The following is a 14,950-nucleotide window of genomic DNA, read 5'->3' as shown; positions in this document are numbered from 1 at the left end:
GGGTGGGGTGGGAGGAAGGAAGAGAGGGAGATCTGTGGTTGGCATATAAAATAAATAAAAATTTTCTTAATTAAAAAGATAAAATAAAAGGTATTTAGTCAATCTGATTGCTATAACACATACATTACAGATCAAGTGGTTTATGCATAATGAAAATTTCATGGTCCTCAAGGCTGTCAAGCAAATTTGGTCCTGCTGACCTTCTTCCTTATCCTAACCATAGTCATATGATTGCACTCAGAGAAGAGCAGGATTTCTCTGGAGTCTCTTTTATAGGAGCACTAAGTTTCCTGAAGGCACCTCCTTTATTACCTAATCACCACTGAGGCCAACTTACCTTAATACCATAACTGCAGAGTTTTAGAGTTTCAACATATGAATTAGGAAGGGACAAAATATTCACACAATTGCTGATTTTTAATGTGTTGCTCATTGCTAATTGTCTCTGGATATATATATATATATATATACACACATATCCTTTTTCCTCTGCAAGCACTGCATTTGGAGCACAAACATAGTTAAAGGCAAAATTCTCAAACATATAAAACATAAAAAGTCCTTTAAGAAATATATATTTAAAAAAAAATCTGTTTCCAGGTTAATTTTAGTTGAGTGAATTGCCAAGCATAAACATGAACCAAAAATCTCTCTCCTTTTCCATTATTCAGCTACCAAGGATGAATCTTTCAGTCCGTAACTGTACCTTGAGATTATCCTCTCCTCAGTCATCCTTTGTCCTTATTCAGTAGTAGAATCAGTCCCTTACCTACGTAGGATCCAGAGAAATGACGAAAGCAGAGGATGGTAGAATCTTGAATGACTGGAGGTCAGGTGTCCTCAGCATGGCGTAACTGTTAAAAAGAGTAACCCTGCCTTGCATGGAACTAAGAAAACAAATGGAAACGGGTGAAACTTGCACACTCTGAATTCACAGCCATCGTTTCCAGCTTTGTCACTGTTTACATACCATGCCAATGGTTCCTGCCTTGGGCTCCATGTGTGAGCAATCCAAATCCATTTTCTGTATTGGCACCAGAATGGTGTTTTCAGGAGTGCAGTAAAATTTGGACGACCATCCCTTTTAAAAGACGACGTTCTGACCAAATCACCGCATTGTAGACTGTAAAATACAGAAGTCAAAACTCACATTAAGTCCATGACATATACGTGCGCTTCTTGGATCTCTCCTTTCTATTTCAGTCTCACTGCTCACCACTGGCCCTCCCCGTGTGTTACTCTTCAGAGATACAGAATGGCATGCCTCTGGCCAAGTGCACATGTTAATTAGTCTCAATTACTTCTTGTCTTTGCCCACAGTCTTTCTCTCCAAGCCTTAGCCAGCTCTGGGTACCTCTCTCAGTTTTCTCCCCTCATGTATACTTACTTGCCAGACTGTTCCTCAGGATACAGCTTTCTTAAATGCCCTACATGTTCTTTGCCATATGCATCCATTTTTATTTATTTATTCCCACTTTAGTAATTCACCTTGTCTTTTTTTTAATATGCAGACCTTAATTTGCTTCTTTTTTTTTTTTACCTCCCCAGCATCTAGCACAGTGTACAGAACATAATGTGTGCTATGTGTACATGTAGTTCTAAGTATCAGCATATTGACAAAATGTTTGCTATGTCCTGATCTGTAGGCAGTAATAAAGGAAATGATTTTTTTTTTATGAACATTTCTTAAAAGGATGGACTTATTTGGAAGGATGTAAAAATACATCATTTCCAAGGCAATAAGCTTATTTAATTCTGATCCTCTAAGTCCTGAAAGAATTGTATGTTCTCGGATTTACCTTATTTTTGGAATATATTTTGGAATACCTTTTGTCCTAAAACAGCACTATTTGGGAAAGAGGGCAAAAATCCCATAAATACCATTGTGAGTTGATTTCAGAAAGCACCAATAAATGTGGTGTCACCTAGCTGTTGACTGATTGGACCATATCAGACGGTATCTCCACCGGTTGTGTTTGAGAGGCATTTCTGTGGAGGCTGGCTCCGGAAGCTGAGTGAAGCAATCTTCTCTTTACACTACACCGGGTATATAGTTCATAATGTTTTGACCTATATGATTTATGTGTCTGTTTTCCACAGCTTTTGTTTTGATATCAGGAGCCATTAATCCTTCACAACTGTGCAGTTGTGATGCTAACTGCCAAGAGCAATGATTTGTAATTGGAATGAGAATGTGCTTCAGCCCTTTTATTATAATTCTGATATGCTTTTGAATGACCACATTTTACAGCTGAAAAAAAAATCAAATATACTATTTACCTGAATTCCTCAGTAAAAAACATGTTCACTCTTACCTAATCTGAGTTTTCTTACCTTGCCTTTAGGTAAACTTTGTATATAAGGTATACCAACATTTATCTTCCTCCTTGCTAAAATTTAACAATAAAAAATTATTATTTCTGTGGATCAACAGTCTTATAGATTTGTATAGAGATTAACCTTTTTTGTATGATGAAAAATAACAAGCTTTCTCTCCCAACACCCCACCTCATTAGCAATCAGCAATAAATTTTATTTTTAATTTCTCTGTGTGGTTTTATGAAGATAGCATATTAAAGGCTAATTTGTGGGTCATTATAAACTATGTACTCTGACTTGTGAGTTCCTATAATGACAACTAATGTCATAGCAGCCCTTTATTTAAAATTAGACTCTCATGAACCCCTAGGGTATCCTTTATTCTGTGCATAATGAGTAAAAATAATATAATTCTTCAGCCTTGAGAGAATCTATGCAAATGACTTTGGTGCCATCAAACCATGAATGAAAGACTTTTTAGTTATGGGGAGCTGTGTTTGTTTGGAGTGACTGTGTAGTATCAAGATGACACTAAGCAAAAACCAGAGAGAAGAAAATGATGAGTGGTATGTAGGCCAGTAGTGCAAGGATGTGTTAGCTTATCTTCTAGGACACCTGCACACCTCACTAATGAAAATGTTTGCAAAAGGATATCAAGTCCCCGAGGAAACCAGGCAAACATTTAGCCCAATTTTAGGTAACTCATTCTTCTTTAGAGGAACTCAGGAGTAAAAGCCCAAAACTTAATCTGTGGTTTGCCACCGCCCCACAACAATTTTTTTTATATTTTTAAACGTGTTCCAGGATTCTGCCTTCGCTTTGAGAAATGAAGTATCCCTTTTTATTTATTTATTTTTTATTTATTTATTTGGTTTTTCAAGACAGGGTTTCTCTGTGTAGCTTTGCGCCTTTCCTGGAACTCACTCTGTAGACCAGGCTGGCCTCGAACTCACAGAGATCCGCCTGGCTCTGCCTCCCGAGTGCTGGGATTAAAGGCGTGCGCCACCACCGCCCGGCGTATCCCTTTTTATAAGATGAAGAACTTCAACACCGAGTGACTCCCTTTGTGGAACTTGATTTATTTTTCAGGGAATGATGTACCTGGAAGAAAGACGCCTTGTTCATCGGGATCTGGCAGCCCGTAATGTCTTAGTAAAATCCCCAAACCATGTGAAAATCACAGACTTTGGACTAGCCCGACTCTTGGAAGGAGACGAAAAGGAATACAGTGCTGATGGTGGTAAGGTAGGTGGAGTTGAGAGCAACATCTCTTGAAAATGTAGTAAGGTAATTCTTTATCTCTAATAATAACAATGGTGTGATACTTCTTTATCTCTAACAATGGTGTGATACTTCTTCTGTTTTTGTTTTTGTTTTGTTGTTTGTTTTGTTTTTTTCAAGACAGGGTTTCTCCGTGAAATTCTGGTGCCTTTCCTGGATCTTGCTCTGTAGACCAGGCTGGCCTCAAAATCACAGAGATCCGTCTGGCTCTGCCTCCCGAGTGCTAGGATTAAAGGCGCGTGCCACCGCCACCTGGCGATGTGATGATTCTTAGAGACTCAGAATATGAACCTTTAACAGAGGGCTGTAAAAATTGTCCCATTGATTCTGAGATTATAGAACTACTACATAAGACAGATTTTTTTTTATGTACTGAGAAGCTTAGGTACTACCAACAATCATAATATATTTGAAATCTGACCATTCTCATTTCTAATCTCCCTAGCACCAAAAATGATACCTGGCAATTACCAAGTATAGTTAGCTAATTTTTCTAACCCCCAAACTCGTGTTCTGCCTGACAAATGTGTTTCTGCATGTCACCATCACTATATGGTTCACCCATATTGTAGTTACAAGACATTTTTTTACTGATTAATCCATATTCTTGGCTAATTAATTAGAGAAATTTGTATGTGAATATCCATCTTGCTTGACTTGAAGAAACCTATGTCAGAGCAGGTCAATGATGCAAACCCATGAAATCCTAACCTCTAGTGACCTATGAAGCTCTGATAAAGAAAGGTTGTTTACATACATGAATCTGTTAATTATGTACCTTACTTTTCGATCACAAGTAAATATTTGCAATAATAGGCTTCTAAAAACTAACATTGATTCACCCTAGACCTTTTCATATTCTATATTCATATGTCTACCTTTACATATGTCTATATTTAAATCCTACCACAAAGTAAGATAACATAATTTTATAAAATAAAAAAATTTCAGTTTTGAGAAATTATCTGATCTTTTCCCGATCTTATCAGCCTATTTCGTCTGTTTACTACCAAACTACAGTGGTTTAAAGTCACAGCTCTAAAGTTCTCAACAAGATTTCTCAGAAATAGCAGTCCATAAATCACATGACTTCACCTGTCTTAAGAACATACAACTGTAAGGTTTGTCTAAAGCAAGATTCATTATAGCTTTAAATGCCTGGTCACCATTAAGTCTTTATCAAGCCACCTATGATTTAAACTCACTTCTCTAACACGGTGTCCATAGTCCATAAAACCTGCTAACTCCTTGCCCATAGGGAAATTACTTTCAATGTGTCTTCTGTTCCTTTTCACTGAATCCCATGATTCTGTCATAGAGTTACCTTGGTGTCACCTTGGTGAGCAGCCAACCTCATGATTTCAAATGCCTATTTAGTTTTAAGCTTTCAACTGCAAAGTAGAAATGTTTATCTTTATTCCATAGAATCTAATTATATCCCAAGCTCCATAATGCTGCCCTTTGAGTTGAAACACATTCTGCTGACCCATCATCCACAGGCTATGTGGGTTGAGTTGTTTTTCTTGTAGTGATGATGGATTTGTGCTGATCCTCTCACATTCTTTTATAGTCCTAGCTCCTATTTTGAAAACGGTACATATTTTCAATTCTGGCTAGCCCAGGCAAAGGAGATCATTTGCAGCTAGGAGACAAAGCAAATCTAACTATGGAATTCATGATTTTAGACAATTTAGTGACCAGAAGAGGAAGTGAGGGCAGCTGAAGAAGAAATTCATTACATCTGTGGTCAAAAATATATCTGAGGAAGAAATGAAATCACTGAGAATGGAGGACTCTGAGAAAACATAATATACAAACATTTTTACATTTGATATTGTCAGTCATAATACTAGCTCATAATTTAGATGCTAGACATTAAGAAATGTATAAAGCTGTTGAGATGTTTAATTTTCTTTGTGTTTATGAAGCTTTAAAATATATTCTTTGGTTAATTTACTTTGTAGATTTTATGAATTTTACTTCATTTGTTCCCTATCTTGAAAAACAACTGGTTTATAGCTATATACACACCATCAAAAAATATAATTGAGGTCAGTCCAGAGGCTAGCATTTAGAAAATATAAAAATGATTCCTTGTATGATTTTTAATAATTCACTTTTTATTTTTCTATAGATGCCAATTAAATGGATGGCTCTGGAATGTATACATTATAGAAAATTCACTCATCAAAGTGATGTTTGGAGCTATGGTAAATAAATCTTTATAAATTTGGCCTTTTAAAGAAAAATGTGTTTGCTTCATACAATATATATAAGGTCATATTTTGGCAGTATTGGAAGTGCTTACTTATAAGCTTGACTCCCTAAAGGATTTAACTCTTTGGTCTTTAATTTAAAAAGCTAAATAGCCCAAATCACAATTTTATCTCTCTTCTTGTGATTTTTTTTCTGCTCTTTTAAATGTAAAATATATAATATCACTGCTAGGTTTTTTGCTATAAGCTTTGGTTTGGCACAATTTGTCTCCTGATTTATTCAAGCATAAACACAATAACTGGCCAATGTTAGAAACAATTTCTTAGACTCTCATGGCCTTAATTTTCAGCAACTCTTTGGTCATATAACTCTGAAAGTGATAAATGTTAAAGGGTAAAGCGAAACAAAAACCATATTTTTGTTTGTCTGTTTTTTTGCTTAAAGGAATATGTGTTCTATGGTAGAAAACACAGTGGTTACTGGGGCAACAACAAGCAACTAATAAACACAGTCAAGTGCCTGTGAAAGCAGTGATGAGAGAACACTGCCAATTGTAGATTTGATTTTCATTTACAAACTACATTTAGAATGACAGAGCAAGATTAATATTTGCGATTAGAACGTTATTTTCATTACATTGAACTCAGTTGTGGAAGTGAGCTAGTTAGCAACTTGTCTGTGCTTACAACTTTGTCCACTTACAACTTAACTAGAAAGGATCAATTTTGTGTCTATATTTAAATATAGCACATACAACTAGTATTAATCACTAATAAAAGCACAATGCCTCTGGGCCTGTAAGATGGCTCTGAAAGTAAAGGAGCTTACTTCCAAGCCTTATGGTGTGAGTTCCATCCGCAGAACCCACACGTGGTGGAAGGAGAACACCAAGTCTTTCAATTTGTCCTCAGATTTCCTCTCATATCCTGTTGTGCAGACCCCCACATTACACACACAATAAATAAATTTATGTAAAAGAAGAAAATAGAAAAACAATATAATCCCTGGTATGATGATTAGTGTTAATTTTCAACTTGATAGTGTCTAGAATCACCTGGGAGATTTGCTCTAGGCATCACTATCACTATGGGATACCATCTTGAACATGAAAATTGAGACAGGAAGACCGGCCTGCTGTGGGTAGAATCATTCTCCAGGCAAGAGATCCTACACTACATAAAGTGGACAAAGTGAGCTACATTAGTATTCATACATTCATACCTCCTTGTTTCCTGATTGTGGATGTGGCATGATCAACTGCTTCAAGCTCCTGCTGTTCTGACCTTTTCACTACTGTAAATTATTGCCTGAACTGTGGGCCAAAATAACCCTCCTCCCCACAAGTTTCTTTAGTCAGAGTATTTTATCACAGAAATAGGAAACGAAACTAAGACAGTAATTGGTACCAAGAAATGGAGCTTTTGTTGACCTCATGGTTCTTAGGCCTTTGGAACTGGTTCTGTTGTTGTTACTTTGTCTTGTTTTGCTTTTTTGTGGGGAGGAGTGTGGAAGAGTTTAGAAATTCGGGCTAGAAAAGTCCTTGAATGCTCTAAGAGATTGATGGGCCATTCTGGTAGGAGCCTGGAAGACAGTAATGATGAGAAGAACGTAGATGGCTGAAGCCTGCATCAAGGCTGTTGCAGAAGGGAACAATGAAGGGAAAGAAGCCATTCATGTGCTGTTTAGACCAAGAATCTGTCTTTATTCTGCCTGTTTTTTGAGAAATTGAGTGACGCTGACTTGAGAGATGATGGAGTACTTTATTTGGCAGAGAATATTTTAGGACAGGGGATCATTCAGGATGTTACTGTGATTGTTAAACATCCAGGTACCACTGAAGAGAAGACACCTGCGCTAACTTAGAACAATGGTTGGGGTGTCCTGAGAGTGAAACCCCACTCATCAGAGATTCCAACTAGAGAGGATCCAAATTTATTTCAAGGAAGAAAGCCTAAACTGGAGGGGTTCCCTGTTTCTTGGAAGCGCCTGACTAGAAAAGTTCCCCCAGGGTCAGCACACAAAAGTAGATGAAGCTGTGTTTCTGTAGGTCCAAGCTCTATCTCAAGCTGATGACAGAGCTTGGCAGTGTCACCTACATGGTATGGTTTTAAAGGCATGATGGCAACGGAATTGAGGAGGCCATGGAGAACAGCCGAGGCTCAGAGATGTACAGCAGAGTTAGAGTCCAAGAGAGGCAAAGCTGTGAAGGTGATACCTCAATTGCTATGGTGACTCTGGTATATCCAAGATGCCAGGACCATGGGACAAGTACCAGCGTGGGGTCCAGACATGGAATGGATCCGGCTCAGGACAGAATCTATGCTGAAGTCCGCAGAAAGGAAGTTGTGAGAGGTGTGGCTACTCAAGCCTTTTGAAACCAAGTTGATTACATGATCAGATCTAGATGCCAGATATGGAGCTTCAGGATTTCATGTTTCTTGTTTTGCTTTGGCATAGTTTTTTGTTTGTTTGTTTTTTCATGCTGTGCTCCAATTCTTCCATTTTGGATTAAGCATATTTACTCTGTGCCATTATATGTTGGAAGTATACAAACTTTTGATTTTTAGTAAGAGCTCACAGTTTCACAGTTAAGAAACTTTTGAACTTTTAAAGTTTTGGAATTGTTGAAGACTATAGGGACTTTAAGGTTGAACCAAATACATTTTACTTTATAAAATCGTCAAGAGGACATAGGGACAAAGAGTGAAAAGTTACGGCTTAAAATTGATGTGTTCAGGTTTCAAATTGACAAAGGGTGGAGTTGTAATGGTTAGTGTTCCTAGTCAATCTAACAGAATATGGAATTACCTGGGAGATGAACTTCTGGGCATGGCTATGGGAATTATTTTGAGTATATTCTTTGAAGTGGGAAGACTGACCCACTGAGAGATGGACTATTCCATAGACAAGGTTTCTTGGACTGTATGAAGTGGAGAGAGCAGCCTGAGCACTGCTGCGCATATACATTCATCCCTCTCTATTGCCAAATTGTGGATGTGGTGTAGCCAGCTGCTATCAGCTCCTGCTGATGATGAGTTGAAACTTCTACAGGCTGTTCAGTAGACATTAGCTGTAGCTAGAGTTTTCTCTCCGGGTCCCACCAAGCCCATGCAGTCTGACAGCCCACTTATAAAATAAACACACAGATGCTTATATTGCTTCCAAACTGTATGGCCATAGCAGGCTTCTTGCTAACTGTTCTTATATCTTAAAATAACCCATTTCTATTAATCTGTAAGTTGCCACCTGGCTTGTGACTTACTGGTATCTTAACATGTTGCTTCTCCTCACGGTGGCTGGCAGTGTCTCTCCGCCTCAGCCTCCACTTCCCAGAATTCTCTTCCTTGCTGGTCCTGCCTATACTTCCTGTCTGGCTACTGGCCAATCAGCATTTGATTTATACAGAGCGATATCCACAGCAATTAACAAATTGATAGATAATGCTGTTTTCAGGCACAGCCTTGGTCTCAGCATCTTTTCATAAGGCAACTTGATATTATTATGATATACCATAGTTGATTGCAAGAGGCATGAGTGGCAGAAAATGCTACATATCCTTGCTTATAATATTTTTATGATAAAAATTATCACTGGCTGCATTTTTTATGTGTACAGAATATTCATCAGTTCTAATATATCTTAAAGATGATGAAATTGTAATGTAAGTTTTCTTATGTTTCTCATATAGTCTGTCTGAGATTGCTCTTTATACCTAAAGCTATCCTGTGCCACCACTCCAGAAAGAGTAACTACATTATTAGAAGCAGGAATTTGGGCATTTTACCCTTTGGTTTTGTATTTATCAACATTGCATTTCATAATATTTTATTGTTTTAATATATAATGGTTTTTAGATTTGCTTATTTTGGAAGCTTTGATACAAATTTAAAAATACCTATGTTGTCTTTAGCAACAACAAACATGGGTACAATAAAATGTTTCCTTTGTGTGAATGTCCTGTGTGTGTATGAATGTATGTATGTATGTATGTATGTATGTATGTATGTATGTATATAAATGTATGTATGTATATAATACTGTGGTTGACTTGCTTAAAAAAAGTGATCACCATTTTTGCTAGCCTTCCATTGAAGTGTAAACAATGACTCTCTTGAGCAACCAGCTCTTGATATAAAAAAAAATAAGGATTTAGGAAATGTCAAACTGCTGAAATATGTCACTAGTTGGACATGCATGTGACAATAAAAATTATAGAATGCAAATATTAAAATATTCCAATAAGTGTTAGTGATTCTATTTTGAAGGGCAGTTTGAAGTTTACATATATATGTATTTTTTTTCAGGCAGTGATGACTGACATACAACGGATTTAAAAAAATGAGCATTACAGAGATATTCAGAAAACATAGCCCCAATTAATGGATCTTATACTAAAATAAATCTATATATGCATCAATCAGGACTCATATTGTAATACTATCATGCTTACATAGCTATTTCTATTCTAAAAGTGTTCTGCCCTAAGGATAAGGCTCAATGATAGAGAATTTACCTAGTATAGTAAAGAAGTAATCTTTAGTATACGGCTGCTTTTTTTTCTTGGTTTTGCCTCTGATTTTATTATCTCTGTCAGTGCTCTAGTGGTTCAAAATGATATATCATTAGCTTAGAAATAAGCTGTTCATTTTTTCTTCATTTCTCATTTCTATGGATACCCATTCCTATGTTATTCTGTCTTCCATATGGATTGATCCTCATGCAGACTCTTGTATGTGCTAAGTAAATTTTTATTCCCCTTGTTTTCTTTGTGTTAGCTGAACAGTGAGCCACAGACTTGGCAGTAACAACATACACTTGTAACATTCTGCAGCTACCAGCTCAGCCTTTGATGGCTTTTCCCACCAAAAGGCTAATTTAAAAATTTATCCATGTCTGACTTTTCCTGAGATCATATTTATTTTATATTGAATACATGTATACAATAAAGGAATTGTATTTTGGGTTTTAATGTATGTGAAGCAATTTTCATCAGTAAGCATTTAGCATTACCTGTAGGTACAAAGGAGGAGCTTATTTTAATTTCTGGTATCTGCTCTAAAATTTTCCTGTGATGGATTAAAAACTTCAAGACAATCATAAGAGAATTCTTACTGTGAATTGCCCCAGGAGGGTTTAGCATTGGAATTGTTGAAGTGAGTGAAAGATTGTGAAGGAGTTTCCTTTAAGTTTCTATTATTTGCTTTTTAAAGAGCAGTTTTATATGTGCTCATTCAAAATTGTAATGGTGATTTGCTTATATATGAATTTTATTTACAATTAGGTGTCACAATATGGGAACTGATGACCTTTGGAGGAAAACCCTACGATGGAATTCCAACCCGAGAAATCCCGGATTTATTAGAGAAAGGAGAGCGTTTGCCTCAACCTCCCATCTGTACTATTGACGTTTACATGGTCATGGTCAAATGTAAGGCTGGAAAATAATTTTACCACCTGCATCATCATTCTTAATACAATAACACTTTAGATTGTTTTAGGTGCAAAATGTTTCTCTACATTGAAAAACACAGCAGCGAGAATACTTATGAATGCAGAATATAAGTACCTGTTTGTTGTGATTATTATTATGAAATGATAGCATGCTTCCAAGCTACAAAGTAAAAATTATTATCTAATTTTTATAATTTCCATGCCCATCAAAGTTTGTCATAAAGAGAGATAATAATTCATAAGAATGTTAGTAATAATACTAATGTTAATCTTTATGGGAAAATAGCTCAACATCACTGATAGTCTAAAACTGAATTAATTGGATATAGGTTTAATCAAAAATAAATTAGCAGAGCAGGTTGGGAATCAGAAGAGACAAATCTGCATTGGAGTAAAGATTATAGTGTTTACCTTTTTCAATTTGATCATTTGTTTACATCAAATGTTCTTACTTTTCTTTCCACTCCTATACCCCAGACACATATGTATTATAAATGTGTTTTGGAAGCCTAGACCCTTAATTTTAATAGAATTAAATAAGTCCCTGGGGTTCCTGACTTAATTTAAGTGAGATTAACAGGCAGCCATCTCTCTTGTATAATCTTAGGTTTTTCCAGTTTTGATTTACACAGAGTTAAAGCAAGACGCAATGTGGTGAAGGTGAATAAGCATTTTATTAATAAGAGACTCGGAGACTCTGGGCCCAGGTCTTTTCATATTTATATTCATGACATGTGTGATCCATTCTGACAGGAAGGGAAGAAATAAAAAATGTTCCTTGCAGTGCGGGTCAGCATGCCCTTTTCTCTAAGCACAGTCCTATTTACTCAATATTTAGTTAGAGAGAAACAAATATCTCACTGTGAAGTTAACCTTTTTTGGCTCCAGCAGCTTCGTCATTAGCATCTTGGCATTAACAAGCGTTTTTGGCTATGAATACCCATAAGATGCGGAGTGCCTGAGCTTAGGAGAGGTGACACAAAAGATGCATAAGATGATACCCAAAGGATCTCCAGAACAGGAACAAGAATTAACTCTTTAGAAATAGCCAAAAATCAAAATAAAAAAAGAGCCCTAGCTATACTTGATCGGGCCTTGTTTACTCAATGTCCTGAAGAGAGCTTAAAAACATTCATGGCTTGTATGATAATTTGATACCATAACCAGCATCAGATGTGATTTGAGTTCCACAATGTGATGACGGAAAGACAGGCAAGTGTTTTGCCTTATTAGGCAAGCCATATTGAGAGTTTCACCCTTTCCCCTGGAGATTTTATGCTTTAAAAAGGGATCATTTGGCAAGGAAATTAGAGAAAGCTTGGTGCTGTTGCTATTCTAGTCATCTCATCAGCTCAACGGAGGATAGACAGTCAAGATCTGCTTTATCTAAACTCCCCGCTAAAGAATACTACCCACCGGAAAACTGGTCTTTTTATTCTGGGAAAGCTGATATGAAGATAAGCTAATGGGTGTTGCTGAACCCACATTACAAATCATTTTGCATTTTCCTTCTAACCGGGAGCAAACTGGCAAAAAGCAGTTGCTTTCCATTTCCCTATCAACTTTTTGTGCCACAGTACTGTAAGGACAGCCAAATATTTTCTACCATGTATTCTTTTTTTTTCAGTCTATTTATTTTTATTTACATTGGTGTTTACCCACATGTATATCTGTGTGAGGGTGTCAGATCTTGGAGTTACAGACAGTTGTAAGCTGCCATATGGCTGCTGAGAATTGAACCTGGGTCCTCTGGAAGAGCCATCAATGAGTGCTCTTAACCACTAAGCTATCCTTCCAGCCCCTCTACCAAGTATTCTCTACATAAACCTTCACATTCTATCTCAATTACCTTGTCTATAACCATCAAAGAATGTATTAAAAACATTATCTCTCCATTCCAAAACAAGAACAACAGAATCTGAGGGTCTAACATTTCCCATAGTTAGCTTGGGATCTATTTTTCAAGGACAAGAATTAAGTTTGAATGGGATCAATAAAATGAAAATTGGGGATCCCATAGAGAAGGCTCAGCAGTTAAGAGCTTGTGCTGCTCTTGCACAGGACTCAAGTTGGGCTGTCAGCACCTAAGTCGGGCAGCTAATGACTACCTGTAACTCTAGTTCCAGGTTGATCCGATGCCCTTTCCTGGCTTCTATGGAGGCCTGCACTCATGTGCACATATCTAGACGTAGACACATAATTAAAAATAAACTAAATTTTTAAAATTTTGCCTTTACTGTTATAGTATATTGCATTCTGTGATGAATGACAATTTACTGAGGTAGAGCCTTACCTAATTGTCTTGCTTCTTTCACTGAATTTTTGGCAGGTTATTGTTAAAACGATACCTTTTGCATTTTGCCTGTACTTTTTCAAAATTTCAATGTCACTTTCTCCAAGCGTGGGTACACTAAAATTTTCCTCTGCGTTAATTGACAGGTTGGATGATCGATGCTGACAGCAGGCCTAAATTCAAGGAACTGGCTGCTGAATTTTCAAGGATGGCTAGAGACCCTCAAAGATACCTGGTCATTCAGGTTAGTCGTTTTGACTTTGCTGAAAACATCCAATCATCACGTGACCACGTGAAACAACTTAGGAACTAGTGGATCTGAACATGGTTCTATTAACTGAGACAAAGCAGGCTGGAAGAGGCAAATACTACATGTTCTCTCTCATATGCATATCCTACATATATATGTTTATATATATGTAGATACATATATATGTAAACATATGTATATATGGTATAGGTCACAAAACTAGAAAGGAACCATGAGAAAGGAAAAAAGGTTTTAAGGGAAACGTAATTGGGGACAGGAAGGTAATAGAATACATATGGACATAGAAGTAGAAAGACTACTTGGAAAAGGAAGGGCATGAGCATCCAGGTGAGAGGGGTGAAGAGGATTATACACAAAAGCAAAGTATGAATGCAAATGCAATAACAAGTCCATTAATTTGTATGCTCATTTTAGAATTATATATGGATTCTTTTATTGGGGAGTGTATAGTATTCAAGCAATAACTCAATTTAAATGAATTGATGATTATTTAAATGAAAGAACAGACCAAAAGAACATTCTTCCAATCAACACTAGGAATCAAATAGATTGGATCATTTAATTATTGTAATAATTTCCCTGTTGTTATTTTCACCTAAAGCCTATGCAGTTATACCTTGAATATTCTTGATTATCTTCCTTCACTGAAAGGAACCTTTACCTTCAAGTAGACTAACATGAAGACAAAAGCCAGACTTTAGGAGATTGTAATTTTCAGTCATTTTCCCCACAAGTTAACTTTCACTAACTGAAGTTGTTTACCAAATATGACAAACTTTTGGAAAAGCAAAAAATACTTAAGAAATGATAAGTTGAACAGAGTTTAGCAGAGGTTTCATATCTCTTCCAAACTCACATGTTCTCCATGTCATTGTACAATTTTTGAATGCCATCACTTTGACTAGGCTGCCGTTATACTATAAGACAAACCATGAGTGTCTATGTCCTGACTCTGTAGCATCAGTGCAACCATATTAAAAAAGCTAATGTCAATGGCCTCTTATTGTCTATTCTTAACCAGGCACCTCCTTAGCAGTGAACTGATATTCTCAGATCTGAAGTGGATTTTGCCACCCTTGAAGCATGCACATCACCTGCCCTCATGCCTTTTTATTGTA

General features: G+C 36.6%; 1 protein-coding gene across 4 annotated transcripts in view; it reads left to right on the top strand.

Annotated features, from left to right (window-relative positions):
- Erbb4 (erb-b2 receptor tyrosine kinase 4) overlaps positions 1-14,950 on the top strand; it is a 1,089,367-nt gene that overhangs the window by 1,029,671 nt on the left and 44,746 nt on the right. For all 4 annotated transcript variants that reach the window (XM_052749761.1, XM_052749762.1, XM_052749763.1 and 1 more), the window contains exons 21-24: positions 3,409-3,564; positions 5,735-5,810; positions 11,099-11,245; positions 13,708-13,805. In XM_052749761.1, coding sequence (XP_052605721.1) covers positions 3,409-3,564; positions 5,735-5,810; positions 11,099-11,245; positions 13,708-13,805 — 477 coding nt within the window. The remainder of the gene's footprint in view (positions 1-3,408; positions 3,565-5,734; positions 5,811-11,098; positions 11,246-13,707; positions 13,806-14,950) is intronic.

Source organism: Peromyscus californicus, unplaced genomic scaffold (assembly GCF_007827085.1).
Source record: "Peromyscus californicus insignis strain IS unplaced genomic scaffold, ASM782708v3 Scaffold_21__1_contigs__length_65335640, whole genome shotgun sequence".
Classification (NCBI taxonomy): Eukaryota; Metazoa; Chordata; class Mammalia; order Rodentia; family Cricetidae; genus Peromyscus; species Peromyscus californicus.
Note: the sequence above shows the minus strand (reverse complement) of the source record. Positions and strands in the feature narration are given on the sequence as shown.